At 37.6% G+C, this 20,925-nt stretch overlaps 1 protein-coding gene across 1 annotated transcript in view; it reads left to right on the top strand.

The window, feature by feature from the left end:
• The window catches only part of LOC145768951 (uncharacterized), a 157,592-nt gene that overhangs the window by 296 nt on the left and 136,371 nt on the right, over positions 1-20,925 (top strand). Inside the window, exons 2-4 of the mRNA XM_082580551.1 lie at positions 1,369-1,550; positions 2,622-2,769; positions 13,863-13,889. Of these exons, the coding sequence (XP_082436677.1) occupies positions 1,369-1,550; positions 2,622-2,769; positions 13,863-13,889 (357 nt within the window). The remainder of the gene's footprint in view (positions 1-1,368; positions 1,551-2,621; positions 2,770-13,862; positions 13,890-20,925) is intronic.

Genomic DNA, 20,925 nt, shown 5'->3' with positions numbered 1-20,925 from the left:
ACAACATAGTGTACACAGTCAGACTGAGTCAGTATTATGAATAGGCCTAGTATCCTGGAGTTTTTCGTCTGTCTCAGATGATTGTGAAGACGTTACTGACAAGGAGAAAAAAGAGATAGCCTAGCCAATAGTGTTAAGTTAGCGGCTTAGCGCATCAAGGAAAACTAAACACAAAAATAAATTTGTTAATAGATGGATAATTCGTTGAAACTGGACATTTACCACCTGTACATTTTTGCTGTTAGGGATAGGTTAGGAGTCCGGGTAGGAAAGATGAGAGTGGTAATTGGTAAATGATGTCCAGGACTCCAGGTGGTAAATGTCCCAGAACCGACTAACTGACAAGCAGTTTTTTGGCTGGACAGTGAACAAAGGAAGTAAACCATGTTATTGTAAAATATGGGCTGCTTTTGTGCAGCCTACTGTTCTAATAAAACAACGTTGCTTCGACATACCGGTGCTACTGAATAAAATCGAGATTAAAATAGCTTTAACTGAGATTATAATAACTTTAAAGTTGTATTAGCACCTTTTTTAACGTAAATAACGTCAAAAATAACCTCGCCTATGAAGGAAATTTTGAAAGATTTCCGACTGAGGAAAAAGGGATTTTTCAGGACAAAAAAGGAAATTGAAGAGGATTTATCAATTGTCAGAAGTGGAAGCACTGCGTCCAACTAGCGCTGGCAAATGTTTGTGTCCCTCTTCAAATGTCGTTGGTCTAACACGGGGTTGTAGTTGCCACAGAAGGCAATAATTAATTCTAGTAAAAATAACCGACAATTTTAGGATATTTTGCTGCAAAATCTAGATCAGAAAAACTGTTTGCGTTTTCCTGTAGGCCACAAGTTTTAGTGAAATAGCATGCAATATTTCTGGACTGGGGTTGACGTGGGCAAAAACTTATGTAGGCCTAAATACAACATGAGACAGTAACAGTGCTTCTGAAAAGTGATTTTCTGGTAGAGGGAAGTTTTTGAACGAGAATTTCAAACAAACCTTTTACCAGAGGTCTTAGAATATTCTGTTTTATCCTAAAATTAGGGCTTAAGTTAAATTAGTTGAATTGTTTAATTACAAGAACAAATTTGTCTTTTGCATATCGAATTAATGAAAAGATGTGGCCTTTGAATATTAACGGAATAACTGAATGACGTGAGCTGTTTTGCTATCACTCATTTATCATCTTCGCTCTCCCGCACTTAACAAAAGCGGCAGCGTAGCCTATTGGCGCAGATTACGTAAATTGCTGTGCAAGAGTAGGTTGTGGTGGCGATTTTTCGTTACAATAACTTCTTGCGAATGCCTATTTTCTACAATCTACATAAAAGCTGACATCAATCATTTTTTTTTATAACTACTTCTCAGTGGCACCATGCGGTTTCAATGCTACCTCTACCGCCACAAGCCAAGATTTATATTCTCCTGGATGGCCTGGTCAGTATACTGCCAATCTTTCCTGCGAATGGACTTTAACTGCCAGCCATGGAAAACAAGTTCAGCTTCAGTTCATATCCTTATATACCGAGGATTGCTGTGACTACATAACGGTGAGAATGGCACAGTCAGTTGTTTTGCTAGCTGCCTCTCGATGTTTTAAAATAAAACTTTGTTATAATGCTCATCCTAAATTCTGGTAATATTTACTATGTCTGTTTATTTTCTGTGTGTGGGAAACTGATATTCGTCTGAAGTAAACATGATTTCAAGCTCAACAGCATTTTAATAATATGTTTAACATGTTGATTTGCAGTTATGCTTTCAATATCATCGTGTAAATGCATGAAGAATTAGTCTCACTGTCAATTAGTAGAGTAATAGACAATTAATTTCATGTTTGTGCTATTAAACATTTTCAAAATTGTTGTAATTACTTGGTACGTTCAAAATGAAGTTCTAGTAGGCAGGGGAATCAGGACATTCTGTTGCAGCCGACTTGACACGAGACAATCGACCGCGGCTGACCTGTCGCTGGGACATCTCATCGCGAGACCATTTTACGCGAATTCTATTCTACCTTGCATTGTGCAGATAGTTTTATTTCTAGTGTTGAATTCAGCGTGGAGGAACCAGGCTATGATGTTTGCTATATATTTAATACGAATAGCTGCTAATTTGACTACATTGTTTAGTAGCAAACATACACAAAGCTACACTGCTGCAGCAAATATTGCTACAACATTTAAGCTAACACAAGTTAACATGTTTAATGATTGCAACTTAGTTGGCTATCGTTAATCTAACAATGTAAATTCGATCCTTTACGATGAAATAAGGGTGAATAAGAAATTACGACGTGCACATTTGGTCAAAACAATCTGTCAGTTTCCATAGCGTGTTGCCCAACGGTATAGCCTACGCCTCCTATCATTGACTCGTTTTGTGACATTTTGAAAGGTACATGTACCATAATGAAATTCTGACCATCCAATTTCTTATTCTCCTTCTTATATCGCCCCGTTGCGTCCCCTTCTGCAGTTGTGGCCAATGCTATATACATGCCGATCTTCATTTTCAGTGCCCAGACCGCGATAACTAAAACTTCCATGTTGCCATTCTAATACATCATCTAGAAAAGTTGCTTCGCTGATTTGAGCAAATACCGTTTGTTTGTGTTTTAGATTACTGATGTGGGAGGACAACATGTGGATGACTTTCGAGGAAACTCTTTTCCTTCAACGTCAATATTGTCTTCCCATGGAGTCTTGCATCTTCGATTTGTGTCCGATCGCTCTGTACAAAGGAGTGGATTTCACATTCGTTTCCTTGGTAATACATTTTGTCATGAAATTTTTTTTTCTATTTTTGATTGTTTTATAAAGCTTAGCATACTTCAAATCCATGTAACTTAATTTATTTTTGCAACAATGTTCTTCTAAGTTATGTGTGGAGTTGACGAGTTTGAATCAATTAGCAAATAGTGCTAGAATAATAGGGTCTGCTACTATTCGGCGAGTCCGATTCGGCGAGTCCGATTCGGCTAATCCGATTCGGCCAGTTCCCTATTCGGCGAGAGCCTTTTTCGGCGAGTGCCCTATTCGGCGAGTTTTTGAAATTTTATTTTTGAAAGGGAATTATCGGGTACCGTAGCCTAATTATAATTGCCGTTTTTACATCGTTAAACGTTGAAATCGTGCAGAAAGGAATAAAAATAAAATGTTTGAACTATTAAATTAAAATTCGTTATGTCAGTTCAGTTGAGTTGTTTTTATTTCTAACCATCATGTCAAAAACAATACACGTCAACATAGCAAAGGTAGAAGCGACAAAACGCGAACGTTAAAACGTGCTTGAATTCGTCATGTCAGTTCAGTTGTTTTTATTTTTGATCATGATACCAAAAACAATTCACGTCAACACAGAAAAGGTGTAGAAAAAGGTAGAAGCGACAAAACGCGAACGTTAAAACGTGCTTGTGACCGAAGTAAGTTATTGAGTTGAAAGAAATTTGGCACGGTCGCAACACCTTCAGGAAAATTTAAGAAATGAACGGAAAATAAAAAAAAGAAAATGTTACAAAAAAATCATGTTTAATGTCTATAAGTTAGTACTTTTGAATAGTTAAAATGATTAGTTTGGATCAACAAATGTGTGGCCTACAGCTTGGATTGAAAGGAAATTATCGGGTACCGTAGCCTAGTTATCCCGACCAGCAGAAATTGCCGTTTTTACATCGTTTTAACGTCGCTAAACGTTGAAATCGTGTAGAAAAGAGAACTTTGCTGACTAGGATACGTTGAAACTGGGAAACATTCACAGAAGCCCTTGGATTTGTTCCAAGAACCCATTTAGCCTAACAGTTCATTTGTACATTGATTCAACATCTGAATACATTATCTTAAAAATGCAACGTATCGAAGGGTTTCTGTGAATGTTTCTCAGTTTCAACGCAGGCCTTAAAACTCGTGTTTTTTTCTGGCAGCCATCGTGGCCTACCGAGAGCTTCTTCTCGGCGGCCAAATCTGCGTGCTTGGAGGCCAAAATACCATAACGATAACACAAGTAAATAGCATTAAACTTGCAACAATGTTAAAATGATCACTTAGCGTTGTTGAAGTCTGGGTGACGTCCTGCAATAGAATCGTTGTACCACGCATTAAATAGTTTATCGGGATTGTAATCCGGTATTGTGGGACCATCTAACGACCCTAAATTGTTTTCACTGCTCGCAACTCAGTAAATTGTTTCAACTGCATACCGCCTTTCATAAAACCTCACCATTTATTCCGTTATGATGTCACCATTGAGGGTGTGAAGTCACTAACCCACAGCGGGAACATTTCTCAACTATGAAGACACGTGTTTTACCCACGGATGTCAACTAACCTAGTTCTCCTTTTTAACAACGATTCAATGTCCGACAACATTGAATCGATATAAAAACGACAATATTGCCAGCCGATGTAAATTAGCACTTCGGATTAACACTTCGTTAAAATAAACATCGGGAATTGCAAACAACACTTACAGCGCTGGTGATCGCAGCTGGATATATTCAATACAACAGTAGTGACTATGATGCGCTGACCTAATTCTGCGTCACTCTTTGATACTACATATTTTCGACATTTAATCCACGATCATTCTATTGCGAAATTAAATAATTGGCTAGAAGAAACCGGTGGCCATACTTGGCCGACGGAGGAGGTAGCACAGGCGGTCATTCAAGCACTACTTAGCGGCCATGGCCGCCGGCTGCTTTAAGGCTTGCAACGTATCCTAGTCATCAAAGTTCTCTTTTCTACACGATTTCAACGTTTAGCGACGTTAAAACGATAGGCCACACATTTGGTTAGCCTTTTCATTCTGTTACTACAATGTAAAAATAAACTGTTAGGCTAACTGGGTTCTTGGAACAAATTTTTGCTGGTAGGGATAACTAGGCTACGGTACCCGATAATTTCCTTTCAATCCAAGCTGTAGGCGTAGGCCACACATTTGTTGATCCAAACTAATCATTTTAACTATTCAAAAGTACTAACTTATAGATATAAACATGATTTTTTTTTGTAACATTTTCTTTTGTTTATTTTCCCTTCACATCTTAAATTTTTCTGAAGGTGTTGCGACCGTGCCCAATTTCTTTCAACTCAATAACTTACTTCGGTCATAAGCACGTTTTAACGTTCGTGTTTTGTCGCTTCTACCTTAAAAACAACTGAACGGACATGACGAATTCAAGCACGTTTTAGCGTTCGCGTTTTGTCGCTTCTACCTTTGCTATGTTGACGTGTATTGTTTTTGATATGATGGTCAGAAATAAAAACAACTGAACTGACATGACGAATTTTAATTTAATAGTTCAAACATTTTACTTTTATTCCTTTCTGCACGTTCAGCGACGTTAAAACGATGTGAAAACAGTTAGGCTACGGTACCCGATAATTCCCTTTCAAAAATAAAATTTCAAAAACTCGCCGAATAGGGCACTCGCCGAAAAAGGCTCTCGCCGAATAGGGCACTCGCCGAATCGGACTAGCCGAATCGGATTAGCCGAATCGGACTCGCCGAAACGGGCCATTCCGAGAATAATAGTATACAGTATTAGTGCACTTTTAAACAAATGTGTTCTGTCGCAATATATTTGCATGCTTTCAGTAAGTTTCGAAAAATAACTTTTCAAGCTTGACGATCCATGCAGTTGTGTTTCTCGGCATTAGAGTGTAGCAAGAGTTGACAGCGATAGACACGTGTTTCGCTCATGAGACTGAGCTTTTGTGTTTTCGTCGCGCAACGCTCAGAGTTCAAGTTGGATACCACAACACCATGCCCATGCAGGTTTACTTTTTCCATATAAAATAGATTTGTTACCTGACTCATCATCAATGCGTCCACTCCCTGAGCCGTCCACACATCCTAACTCTCAGCAGGCACACTTACACGGAAAATACATACCAGGGAGGTGAAGTCTTACTCTGACCGAAGGGACCCACCGCGGTAGATGGTAATCTGTAGGTATATAAAAAAGGCTGCCTCAAACTTTACCTGTCTCAACTTTCCTCTTGCTGATGTTGGAGCAGACTAGGAGGTGGCTGGTCAAGCTCGAACACTAGCACGTTTTGATAACGTTTTTATTTTTGATGATTTGTGTCTCTGTGAGTTTCTTCTTCTGCGCATCCCAGTGGAACATCAGTTGAATTATAGGAAAATTTGATGAAAAGTTTAGGAACGAAGTTTTGTTTTGGAATAACATAAATTTATTTTGTTTCTACAGATTACTACGGTTGTCGTATTTTGCTTCTCTATGATGTCACAAATGTTATTATTAAGATCTAGGTTTTCATTTAGACGTCTCAATTGAGACTTTGTAGGGGAAAGAGAGACCTTTTATTTCGTCTGTTGCGAGATTAGTACAGTACAATTATACACAATACGAATAAAAATGCACCGTAGCAATCTAGATAGGCTACCACAACAGACAGGAAGCAGCGAAAGACTATAACAGTCATCGAGTCAGCTGCTTTCCTGTTTTTGCGACAAATATCGAGCATCGGCAAATTACGTTGAAAAAAAGTAGGCTGATGTTCAATAAAAATGAAAGAAAAAAAAGAAAAGTCATGTACCGGTACTGCTGCGATCCTCGAGTGAAATCCTGTGGTTTTATCAAATATAAACTTTATTTCGGTTGTTAAAAAATATTAGAGAACAAAAAAACTTTTGAAATCAATACACTCTTGTAGCAAGGGCGTTTAAACTTCAGTGCAACCAATAAGAGTTCAAACCAATGATTTGCAATGAATAGTACAAGGCTACAAGCAAGAACATTTTCAGTACAGTATTACAAAAGCAATCGCAATATAAAAAAGGTATTATATTGTTCTGACATGAAAGAAATGGCTGAATGACTCTCAGTGTGACCTGTTTGGCTGCACGAAACTAGCTCAATATGACCGTGTAAATTGAGAAAGAAATTAAATAGAATATAAATGAGAATAACTGAGATCATTGAGTATAAGCGAATAACACAATAGGTCAACAATGTTTTCTTTAGATGAAATTTAGGTAAATCAGGTAACGTATCACTACAAACTTTGAGCCCAAAAAACAATTAATGACGATTTAACTGCACCTGTCACTCTTCCACTGACATAAAACAAAAAAAAATAAGTTCAATTAAATAACAATCAAAGACTTCGCATTGAAATAAAAGCAAGAAAAGAAAAGCATTTTTGTCGATGTAAAAGCGATTGATCCAAACTTGTCTGGCAGCCCTTCTTAAAAAACTAGCTCTGCTCGACTGCTGAGTGCTGGCCAATGTTCAACTTTAATGTAAAAACTAAGTAGCCTAATTTATTATTGAAAACTCTTGAGCTGGTTTACTTAAATTGATTTATATCGAGACAACACACACTAAGTCAGAAAAAAAAAAATTAAAACAAAGAACTTTAGGACAAACTTTGAATCGATTTGATAATGGGCAGCAAACAAGATGTTCTTCTTCATTCTATTGCACTTAGTTTATCTCCAGGTCTCAATTTATCATGAATCAAGTTTTACATTCGGAACTGGAGAGCTAAAACTTTGCTGGTTAACTTTGAAAAGCGCTTGAAAAAAAAAGATCCAATAGTGACAAGAAAAAAGGATCCAATAGTGGTAGCCCTTTGTATATTTTTCAGGCCCCTCTGATAATCGCTTTCAGGGTGAAACAGGTTGTAGAAGTTTTAAAAAGTAATAACTATATTTGATGTCATTTATTTAAAGAATATATTCAAAAGATAGGAGTCAATGTATTTAACCGTCAGTGTGCTTGTGATTGGTTTTGCATCGACAACTCATGAATGCATGGAAGAGTATTGAACAGAGCACAACGAATATCATTTTCAGCGTCAAATCTGTTTCTCTGTTTTGTTTTCATTTGCAAGAGTTAAAAAAACCTGATTCCCATAGGTAAGTGGAAGCATCGCAAGTTTGAGCACTACAATAATGGCATAAATAACAATTGCTGTCCTACTGTATCACTGTATCAGCTACCTAAACTTCTTTGTGTAGGGCAGGCTGTGATCACTCGCTTTCTCAAACAGACTCTAGTTATGATGTATGGTGCGTAGTATCTGTGACATCACAGATGCTTTGTTTACTCTTTTCATTACCTATTGATACTCTCAACTTTTTAGCGAGAGATCGGAAGTGGCAAAGGCTTATAGTTAGGGTCATTTCATTATAATTCATCCAGGCCATGGAACCATAAAATTTAGAATTGTCCCATTTTTTCACAGTTTTAGATGCTTGAAATTCTGAGTTGTTTGGCACAAATTTTGTCAAAATTGGTTGAGCGGTTTTTGTTTTATCGCTATTTTAATGTTTGACCACCAGGTGGCGATTTTTTTAGTGAGCCGCATAAAAATTCTCATATCTTGGGTCCTAGTTGCCCAATCTTCATAAAATTGGTATCTATCCCCCCATTTTCAGGGGTGGGCTTTCCAACAATGAAGGTTAAAATAAGCTAGGAGTTATACTTTTTGTGATATAAACATTTGTAGTGCTTCGATAGCATGGCCGATTTCGCCATGCGGCCACGCATTTTTTTCAAAATTTTTTTGATCATTATTTTTAGCATAGATGTTATATTCCAAAAATATCTTTTAAATCACTTACAATTCACAACCTCATAATAAAAATTGTGCACAAAAATGCAGAATTTTTAAAATAGTCAAAAACATTGGATTTTAATTTTTTTGGAATTTTGGGATAAGACTTTAGATTTCATTACCACTACTTGTATTACAACTATTTTCTGAGCAGAACTGTAGTCAAGCCTTTTTCTCAATACTAATATTGACGTAGATAACTCACTCATATTCCAATAATTCCACTTTAATCACTAACAATTCATCAGCCCACACTGGGCGGTCCGCCCCTCCCCCCCTTACTACGCCACCGTATGTCAAGCAAAGAATACTAGTATAAGACATTATTACACAAAGTGAAGGAGTCAAGACATAAAGATGAAAGAGTTTAATACATCAAAAGCATGTAATGAGCTTGTCCAATGTGGGAAATAATTTTATCATTTTCCAAACATGTCTCGCTGCTACTCGTAGGACAGTGTGCATAGTACAATTGCGTTAATTTAATTTGTCAGAAGTTACATTAAAGAACAGCTACAGTCTTAATAGTAGAGTGAGCTATATGCAACAATCTGAGAAATACGTAACAATCTTAGAAAGAAAGTACATTGCAAAATAAAGTCACACTATTCTGAGGATACAACTACTGGTCTATACACTTCTGCTATCATTTCTGAATTGGAATGTAATATAGGCTTTGTCTGCACTGATCATTGTAAAATTACATACATATTAGGGTGGTTCAAAAAAAGTGAAATTTTAAAGTCTCACCCTTTCAAAAGTTTCCATTTACTACAAAAACATCTTGTATAAAACATTTTTGAAAAATATTAATGTTTAGGGATACCGGTAGCTCAAGGCTTTCGAAAGTTGGGGGTATTTGACGAAATGGGTCAAACTAAAAATAGATGTATTTCGTAAACCCTTCAAGCAAACATACATCTGTTTGGGTTCATTTTCATCAGGCTGGAGAGTAATATAACTTGGTAAAGTCAAACAATGGTAAATATGCACTTTTGGAATATTGCGATTTTAAAAGTTTTACAAAATGAATACAAAAACACGTAATGTGAAGTTTTATATACACTCTTTTAAACATTTAGTGGTACCGTAGCTGAAACACAATGAAATTTCAGTAATATCTGGAATTGTTGCAATTGATGTATGTGATACACAGTGCAATGCACAATTGCACATTGCACATATAATACAAAGTCAAGTTCCAAACAATTGGTAGCCATGACCATTGAGACTTTCAGCAAAGGCAAAGCTTTTCGGTGTTCGTGCACAACTGCACAACCTGTAACAGATACTAAAGTTGTTCCTCATCACTGTTTAGTAGGCCACTGAACTCCTGAATTAGAGCTACTCCTTGTTCTGCATGGTTGTTGACAACTTTTACGGCCTGCAGCCCTGCACAATGTCACACGCTGCTTGAAAATCTTCTCGCATTTTCCATGTCTCTGGATCTGCTTAGAGAAAACCATCAGGAAGGTTCATTCTCTCAAAAAGCATTTGGGATCTTGGTGTGACAAAGTTGGCCAAACAACTTCCTTGATTTTTCTCTAGATTCACATGAATTTGCTTCGAAGGATCTGTATGTCCCTAAATCCCAATTATCCAATGCAAGAACCATTTTTCGTTACACTGCTGCAGGCGCATTCTTGTCAAGCAAGGCCAGTCCAATCAACTCTTCTTATAAATACCACAGGTGGCCAACGAGCTTTTCTGCTGCTGCTTTAGAAATGGCTGGGTTAATGCGTTTGTACAGTACCAGGGACTGCAAGAGCAGGAGGTCATAGTTGGGGGCTCAGGCTGCAAGAGAAGCTGTCATCCAGGCTTTGAGATAAAACCGAATGGTGAAGACGGTAATATCTCATAACCCTTTCTGTTCTTTGGTAGTAAGCTTAAACTACAGTGTAGCTTCTGAATAACCACACCTTTATGCTATGGGCATAGTGTAGGGGTCCCGGGGCCATGAACTTAACTTCGTTGGCAGGAACTCCACCAAGAAAGATCAGACAATTTCAACATTTCTAGGTAATCATCTCTTGGGTGGTTTTTGGCTACCTGACTCTCAATGAAACTCAGGATATCATCCTTGACGTCAGAAAGGGATTCACTGACATTTTCATCCGTAGATGCATCTTCAAATTTTTTTTTGTAGATCTAGAAATTCCCAATGAGCCTGGAAAACTGTAAACTGTAAACCACGGTTTCTAGCATGTACAGTAACTAAGTAATATGAGAGGAAGCAAAAATATAAATACAGTACAACATAAATGAACAAAGGTTGTGGCACACTTGGACACATAGAACAGCATGCCATTATTGTAACATTAGTCAAGACCTAGACAGCAATTTCAGGCAATCAAACCCAACACAATAGAAGCCAATCAATGTTCATCTTGAATGCAAATGAAGCGACGATTCACAGTTTTCATGTTTGGAGCCGAATGTGTTGGAAAGTCCTTCCACTACAACAGGCAGAATATACACATTTTTGGCTTTTCTGGTTTACAGTTTATTCGCATGCATGACAACCCGTGTTCAGTTGTATAGTAATTTATGCTGCCTCTCACATGTTTAGCTACATGATAGAAATTGTGGTTGTCGGTTTATTTACATGCATGGCGGCCCTTGTTCAATTGCGTTTTTATTCATTGCCCCTCACATGTTGTAATGGCTCTGCAGTGAGCAAATTTTGTCCAGTGTCACATAATGTTAAATGCAAAATGGGATGCACTAGTTATGCATGCAAAACTATAGGTTTATTGAATCCTTTTTAATTGTATTTTATTTCAGAAAGTCACTTAAAACTATCTTTAATGTTTCGTACACTTCTTGGCACTAATAATCTTACAATGATGTATATGTATGTAGTTTTACAATGATCAGTGCAGACAAAGCCTATATATTCCAATTCAGAAATGATAGCAGAAGTGTATAGACTAGTAGTTGTATCCTCAGAATAGTGTGACTTTATTTTGCAATGTTATGTACCGGTGGGGTGTGGTACAATGTACATACTTGCTCAGATTGTTGCATATAGCTCACTTTACTATTAAGACTGTAGCTGTTCTTTAATGTAAGTTCTGACAAATTAAAGTAACACAATTGTACTGAATACTGAAAAGTTTGGGTGTTCATCAGGACAATTATCGTTTCTAGCACTAGTTGCTACGTTCATCTGATGAAATTGAAAGTAAAATTAACAACAAACAAGATGGTTTATTCAATAAACCATCTTGTTTGTTGTTAATTTTACTTTCAATTTCATCAGATGAACGTAGCAACTAGTGCTAGAAACGACAATTGTACTGTGCACACTGTCCTACAAGTAGCAGCGAGACATGTTTGGAAAATGATAAAATTATTTCCCACATCGGACAAGCTCATTACATGCTTTTGATGTATTAAACTCTTTCATCTTTATGTCTTGACTCCTTCACTTTGTGTAATAATGTATTATATATATATACTAGTATTCTTTGCTTGACATATGATACAGTGGCGTAGTAAGGGGGGGAGGGGTGGACCACCCAGTATGGGCTGATAAAAAAAATTAAAATCCAATGTTTTTGACTATATTAAAAATTCTGCATGTTTGTGTACAATTTTTATTATGAGGTTGTGAATTGTAAGTGATTTAAAAGATATTTTGGGAATATAACATCTATGTTAATAATAATGATCATAAACTTTTTTAAAAAAATGCGTGGCCGCATGGCGAAATCGGCCATGCTATCGAAGCACTACAAATGTTTATATCACAAAAAGTATGGCCACAAAAACCAAAACTGTGGCGGCAGCTTTCCACCTACACAATCGGGAAGCTGATCGTGAGCTACATGTCCACAACAACGGAAAACCTCTGTCCTTCTGCCCCGAGCCAAGGTATCTTGGGGTGACATTAGACAGATCGCTCACATACCGCCACCATTTGGTGTCACTGCGCAAGAAACTGACATCCCGCGCTGCATTACTGAAGCGCCTGGCAGGCTCTAGCTGGGGGGCGAGGGCTGACACTTTGCGAATAGCAGCCTTAGCCCTTGTCTACTCTACAGCAGAGTACTGTGCACCTGTCTGGTGCCGCAGTGCTCACTGCCACAACATCGACACTGCCATAAACAGCGCCCTGCGCACAGTGACCGGATGCCTGCGTCCCACACCATTGGACAATCTCCCCATTCTCGCTGGCATCCAACCTGCTGAGCTTCGTCGCGAAGAAGCCACTCTGTCCCTCGGTCGACGGGCACTGGAGCCTAATCATCAGACACCCATTCGTGCCAGCCGCTCGGCTTCTGATCAACGAAGCTGACGAACAAGACATCTCTGCGGCTACTTGGGCGGACCATAAATGGCATTCTGAATGGAGGTCAAGCACCACCAGACTCCATTCATTCATCCCCGACGCCGACACACGCCCCATCGGTCTAACACTACCAAGACAGGCATGGGTGCGCCTCAACCGTCTCCGTACGGGCGTCGGGCTTTTCCGCTCAACCATGCACCAACGGGGAATGGCTTCTTCCTCCTCCTGTGAATGTGGTGCCGAGGAACAGACCGCAGACCACATCATCAATGACTGTACCATCTTCAAGCCACCTAACGGAGTGGAAGGTCTGCGCGTCATGGATGATGAAACTAAAGACTGGCTGCTCTCTAGCAGCCTTCCAGTGTAGTCCGGGAACATCATGAATCTGGGGTGGTAAAAGGATAGACCCTCGGCCCCAGAAGCTCAGACGACGACGACGACGACAAAAAGTATAACTCCTAGCTCATTTTAACCTTTATTTTTGGAAAGCCCACCCCTGAAAATGGGGGGATAGATACCAATTTTATGAAGATTGGGCAACTAGATCCCAAGATATGAGCATTCTTATGCGGCTCACTAAAAAAATCGCCACCTGGTGGTCAAACATTTAAATAGCGATAAAACAAAAACGGCTCAACTAATTTTGACAAAATTTGTGCCAAATAACTCAGAATTTCAGGCATTTTAAACTGTGAAAAAATAGGACAATTCTAAATTCTATGGTTCCAAAATTTCAATTTTCTGGATGAATTATAATGAAATGACCCGTTAGTTAGTATGTGAAAACATGTTATATAATTCAAAAATTACTTGAACACGCACTAAAGCTCTAGTTTAGGTCAAATTACTAAGCTTAAACGATTTACAGTCCTAAAACCAAATCCTCCTGCAAATTGTAAAATTCCTCCTTGTGAGAAATTCCCCAGCGATAGGGAACCACTGCACTAAGCGAACTTTAATGACTACTTGTGTTTCAGATTCGGATATAAAAGGAATTTCTCCAGGTAAACAATAATAATAATAACTTGTTATATGAAATATTCGAAATAGGCCACGAAGAAAACAATCACAACTATTTTATTGTAGGCTAGAGGTGTGGTTCCTCGAATAAATGCCTATTAAAAACAATAGTAAGTGAAGTTGTGTTACTTGTAGGGTTAGTGGGTTAGTAATAGCAAAAAGATCATAAATCTTCAAGCCGTTTTTACTGATGCCTCATAACATGCACTTTGAATGTAGTATAATATTTTAATGATTACTAAATTGTAACCTTTAGCTGCTCACTATGCAGATGTATTATAAACCTTTGATAATTTCACTAGTTCTCTCATTGTCTTGTTTTTAACACCTTTATATTTTTTACTGATTGTGATACTTCAAAAAGGATAGATGAAAGTAATCAAACTTTCAAACGTGTGCTTTGCGTTTGTACTGTAATTTATAACACAGGCCAACAAAAAAGATAAACAATTTTGTGTCTGCAATGTAAGATGTGATTTGGGGTATATTGAGGCTGCTGATTTCAAAAATCACATCAGATTTTACCCATCACATCAGGTTTTTGAGATTTTTGCATGATATTTTTTCTCATAATATTGGCTTTTTGGCCGAATTTTCTCTTACTGTTACCTTTTTATAAAGACTTTATGAGCCAATAGTGTTTGAAAATTTGTCATATTCATGGAAATGATTTTATTTTGTAACATTTGGAGATGTATAATGACACCATGTCCATTGGAGTGACCGACCTACCTTCAGAAGGTACACTAGTCAGAAGGGGTCTGCTACTATTCGGCGAGTCCGATTCGGCGAGTCCGATTCGACTAGTCCGATTCGGCGAGTTCCCTATTCGGCGAGAGCCTTTTTCGGCGAGTGCCCTATTCGGCGAGTTTTTGAAATTTTTGAAAGGAAATTATCGGGTACCGTAGCCTAATTATAATTGCCGTTTTTACATAGTTTTAACGTCGCTAAACGTTGAAATTGTGCAGAAAGGAATAAAAATAAAATGTTTGAACTATTAAATTAAAATTCGTCATGTCAGTTCAGTTGTTTTTATTTCTGACCATCATATGAAAAACAATACACGTCAACATAGCAAAGGTGTAAAAAAGGTAGAAGCGACAAAACGCGAACGTTAAAACGTGCTTGTGACCGGAGTAAGTTATTGAGTTGAAAGAAACATACGCGCCGACTTCAGGGGGGGCCGGCGCCCCCCGTAAATTTATGGTTGAGGGGCAACAAAAATGGTGATGACAAGTGGTGTTTCAAAGATAAAACACTTCGCGAAGGAGATTTAGATAATTTAAACGGACTTAAAAAATGCGGAAAGCAAGAAAAGCCTACGTTGCTCTTGCCCGCAAAACAGCAGCTCGCATGGCTATCTCATACGGTATGGAAATTTCAAAGTAGATGGTAGAGTACTGCTGGAATAGTCACGTAACTATTCACTGCAATATTAAGTAAACCAGCTAAATTAGACGGCTTGACGCGCTATTTTCAACGAGATCTTCCCTCTGTGAGATCAATTATGATTCAACAGAACGCATTGTTTTTGCAATGTGTGAGAATTAAATCGAAAACCGATAAAAGAAAAGGTGTTTAATGGTCTTGGTCGCAGATATTGCCTGCATTAACGACGTCTCTTACCGCTATTATCACCTAGCTAACCTGACATCATTGTTTTATGCGGCCGCTAAGGTTTGACATCGACTTTAACGATCATGGAATGTTACGTAATAATAAGAACGATTATATCCTACACGCAAAAATAAAAAAATGATCTCTTTCTGTTTTGTCTCGTGAGCTTTGCATATTGCTCAACAAGTGCACAAAGTTTAGAATTGACAAGAAATCATTGAATTTGAAAATTAAGTTTGAATCACTGCAAATAAACGTATTCAAAACTTTCACTTAAGCCGACGCGATTTCACAATCCGTAATCTACGTCGACAATGATTTTTAGTGCGTTCATTTTGAAAATTGCTGAGCTGGAGACAACAGCTTGTCCCGTGTTAGTTGAACTTGTCTTTTTGAGGTGAAAATCACTTGCGAACATCTCGATCTTTACTCGAGTATAGCCTACTGTATTCAATAAAAGACTATAAAGACTTTCGATAAAAAACAGAAGAGAAAACACTTCGCCGTTGTCAACGCTTTGAAAGTAAGTAATTAGCGAAACGAGGTTAATAAAACTGATACCGGGTTTTCATTCTGCTTGAGATCATGATTTTTTGCGTTTTATTTCGATAACTTCACTGTCTTGATCGTTGTTGTTCACTCGCACGAAAAGGACATGAATCGGCTTGTTTTCCAACAGTTCCAATTATGAGCTAACAATATCAAAATTTTTATGACTAGGCGTACTGCGTGCGTAAAACTAATCCTTTCAAGCAGCGGTTCTAATAAATTCGGTTTGCGACCTATTTGTTAATATAAACACGACACTAAGCTTAATCAAAGACTATTTTAACCGAGTAAATAGCGCTATGGTTATGACGTTATCACCTTTCTCGCCCCCCAAGGTTTTTTGAAAAGTCGGCGCCTATGGAAAGAAATTTGGCACGGTCGCAACACCTTCAGAAAAATTTAAGATATGAAGGGAAAATAAAACAAAGAAAATGTTACAAAAAAATAAATAAATAAATCATGTTTATGTCTGTAAGTTAGCACTTTTGAATAGTTAAAATGATTAGTTTGGATCAACAAATGTGTGGCCTACAGCTTGGATTTAAAAGAAATTATCGGGTACCGTAGCCCAGTTATCCCAACCAGCAAAAATTTCCGTTTTTACATCGTTTTAACGTCGCTAACTGTTGAAATCGTGTAGAAAAGAGAACTTTGCTGACTAGGATACGTTGAAGCTGAGAAACATTCACAGAAGCCCTTCGAATTGTTCCAAGAACCCATTTAGCATAACATTTTATTTGTACATTGATTCAACGTCTGAATACATTATCTTAAAAATGCAACGTATCGTAGGGCTTCTGTGAATGTTTTTCAGTTTCAACGTATCCTAGTCAGCAAAGTTCTCTTTTCTACAGGATTTCAACGTTTAGCGACGTTAAAACGATAGGCCACACATTTGGTTAGCCTTTTCATTCTGTTACTACAATGGGTTCTCATTTGTTGATCCAAACTAATCATTTTAACTATTCAAAAGTACTAACTTATACACATAAGCATGATTTTTTTTGTAACATTTTCTTTGTTTTATTTTCCCTTCATATCTTAAATTTTTCTGAAGGTGTTGCGACCGTGCCAAATTTCTTTCAACTCAATAATTATGATACTTCGGTCACAAGCACGTTTTAACGTTCGCGTTTTGTCGCTTCTACCTTTTTCTACACCTTTGCTATGTCGACGTGTATTGTTTTTGATATGATGGTCAAAAATAAAAACAACTGAACTGACATGACGAATTTTAATTTAATAGTTCAAACATTTTATTTTTATTCCTTTCTGCACGATTTCAACGTTTAGCGACGTTAAAACTATGTAAAAACGGCAGTTGTAATTAGGCTAGGCATACGCGCCGACTTCCGGGGGGGCCGGGGGGCCGGCGCCCCCCGTAAATTTATGGTTGAGGGGCAACAAAAATGGTGATTACAAGTGGTGTTTTAAAGTTAAAACACTTCGCGAAAGAGATTTAGATAATTTAAACGGACTTAAAGAATGCCGAAAGCAAGAAAAGCCTGCGTTGCTCTTGCCCGCAAAACAGCAGCTGATCGCATGGCTTTCTCACACGGTATGGAAATTAAAAGCAGATGGTAGAGTAACTTACGCTGCTGGAATAGTCACGTAACTATTCACGGCAATATTCAGTAAACCAGCTAAATTAGACGCGCTATTTTCAACGAGGTCTTTCCGCTGTGAGACAATTATGATTCAACAGAACGCATTGTTTTCTTCGCAATGTGTGAGAATTAAATCGAAAACCGATAAAAAGAAAAGGTGTTTAATGGTCTTGGTCGCAGATATTGCCTGCATTAACGACGTCTCTTACCGCTATTATCACCTAGCCAACCTGACATTGTTTTATGCGGCCGCTAAGGTTTGACATCGACTTTAACGATCATGGAATGTTACGTAATAATAAGAACGATTATATCCTACACGCAAAAATAAAAAAATGATTTCTTAAAACAGCTCTTTCTGTTTTGTTTCGTGAGCTTTGCATATAGCTCAACAAGTGCATAAAGTTTAGAATTGACAAAAAATCATTGAATTTGAAAATTAAGTTTGAATCACTGCAAATAAACGTATTCAAAACTTTCACTTAAGCCGACGCGATTTCACAATCCGTAATCTACGTCGACAATGATTTTTAGTGCGTTCATTTTGAAAACTGCCGAGCTGGAGACAACAGCATGTCCTGTGTTAGTTGAACTTGCCTTTTTGAGGTGAAAATCACTTGCGAACATCTAGACTTTTACTCGAATATATATCCTACTGCCCTACTGTATTCAATAAAAGACTACAAAGACTTTTGATAAAAAACAGAAGAGAAAACACTTCGCCGTTGTTAACACTTTGAAAGTAAGTAATTAGCGAAACGAAGTTAATAAAACTGATAGCGGGTTTCCACTCTGCTTGAGATCATGATTTTTTGCGTTTTATTTCGATAACTTCACTGTCTTGATCGTTGTTGTTCACTCGCACGAAAAGGAAATGAATCGGCTTGTTTTCCAACAGTTCCAATTATGAGCTAACAATATCAACATTTTTACGACTATACGTAAAACTAATCCTTTCAAGCAGCGGTTCTAATAAACTCGGTTTGCGACCTATTTGTCAATATAAACAAGACACTAAGCTTAATCAAAGACTATTTTAATTGAGTAAAATAGCGTTACGGTTATGACGTCATCACCTTTCTCGCCCTAAGGTTTTATGAAAAGTCGGCGCCTATGAGGCTAGGGTACCCGATAATTTCCTTTTAAAAATTTCAAAAACTCGCCGAATAGGGCACTCGCCGAAAAAGGCTCTCGCCGAATAGGGAACTCGCCGAATCGGACTAGTCGAATCGGACTCGTCGAATCGGACTCGCCGAAACGGGCCATTCCGAGTCAGAAGCCCCCCTAGCTAGATGGTCCACTGGTCAAAAGAGTCACCTAGACCAGGGCTTCTCAAACTTTTTTGTTCTGCGACCCCATTTTGAAAAATATATTTCTATGCGACCCCATTATGGGGACATCCACGTTAATCCATATTGCAAAAATGAGTCATTATATTTTCTTTTTTATTCTGACTTGTATATTGTTTTCTTTGTGCTTCCATTGTTACCAAATGAATCTACTGCACCTAACCACTGATCCATAGTCAATTAATCTTGTAACTGCTTTAAACTTTAGTCTAGGTTCCTTCTGAAACTAGTTGCCAGGCTACTCTGAAATCATAATGCGAGCGGTAAGGTTACTTTAGGTCAGCACGTTACAGCAATGATAGCGTAACAATGCATCAATTGTTACGATTGGTTATATTTTATCGTTCGACATTTTTCACCGACGGTTGCGGTCAATTGACATCATGGCAAGAGTAGACTACAACCTACCGAGTACCGGCACTAGACTAAATTACTATTTTATTACGACCCCAAAATTTCATTACGCGACCCCATTTGGGGTCGCGACCCATAGTTTGAGAAGCCCTGACCTAGACCATCTGGCTAATGGACCATCTGTCTATGGTAAACCATCCAACTTATGTATATACCTTTTGAGAACTGTCCATAAACCACCCCTTACAGGCAGGGTTACATTCACTTTCGCCTGAATGCTTTGTACCATTCTACTTTTTGATATATAACATCGGTTTTATCTTTTTCGCTGAACGTGGAGATTTAAGCTTATGTGAAACTTGTCTATGACTCATTCTTATTTGAATTTTCATGTATTCAGATTTTTTCATATTAGCAAGGTGTTAATTCTATTTGTGGTGTGAATAAGTAGCAAAATGACATCTTTAAAAAAGTGTGAAAATGACCCTGATGTTCTTTGTTACATGTGGCAGTTATAGGCTACTGTTCCTAACCAAAGGCAAACCATAACAAGTTTTGTGAAACAAGCATATCTTACATACTTTAAAATTCGCCTGGGTGATCACGACAAATCATGGGCTCCACACATGCTGCATAAAAGCTTGCGTGGAAAACCTAAGACGATAGATCAATGGAAATCCTAAATCCACTTACAACATTCACAAAAATCATGCAAGCGAAAGTTTGTCCAGAGTAACGTTTCCCAAATGTGCATGTGAATTTCTTTTTTTCTGTAGAATTGAACCTATTTTTAAGTGTCTATTCTATTCAATTTCTACAATTTTATTTTTCTTTGTTGGCGCAAGCATAATAGCGAATGACATTACAAACACACAACTGTAGCATCAATAAAAGGAAAAGATGGCAAAACCAAAAGATTTAAAATATGTATTGGGGATTTGCAAAGCCACCAAACGTACTTCTTAACACGAAAAAAATAACAATGTAGCCTACTCTTGTAAAAGAAATGACGTTGAACGTTTAGTGTTAGCAGATAAACTTGGAAGAATTGGGTTCAAGTTACCACACTTCAATAAAATTAAAAATTAAACAGGTCTTGAAATACCTCAATGTTTTCATTAATATTATGTTTGTATCTCTTGTGTAGACTTTAGACTTTATCGTGATGAATTTAGACTTTATCACAAACCTTGTTGACAAAAAGAGTTCAAATTCCATGAAACGCCATAGTCTACCAATAAAGATCAGGAGTCGATTTTACCCATTTTTACCAAAACAGCATTCAGATAACATAAAATCCTGATGTGATACAAAAAATCTGATGTGATTTTTGAATTCAGCACCCAAAATATACCCTAGAATGACATTTGCTATGTTGACACAAAAAGTGTGTTGGCTTGTGTAATGTATTTTACACAAAATAAAGTTAGAATATTAGGGTACCTTCTACTCCTTTCAGTTATTTTCTAATTGGATTTTCAAAATCATGACAAGTTTAATCTGTTGTGTTTATTCCTTGTATTATTGTAAAATTAAATTTCGGT

Source organism: Aplidium turbinatum, chromosome 4 (assembly GCF_918807975.1).
Source record: "Aplidium turbinatum chromosome 4, kaAplTurb1.1, whole genome shotgun sequence".
NCBI lineage: Eukaryota > Metazoa > Chordata > Ascidiacea > Aplousobranchia > Polyclinidae > Aplidium > Aplidium turbinatum.
This window is presented reverse-complemented; position numbering and strand designations above follow the sequence as displayed.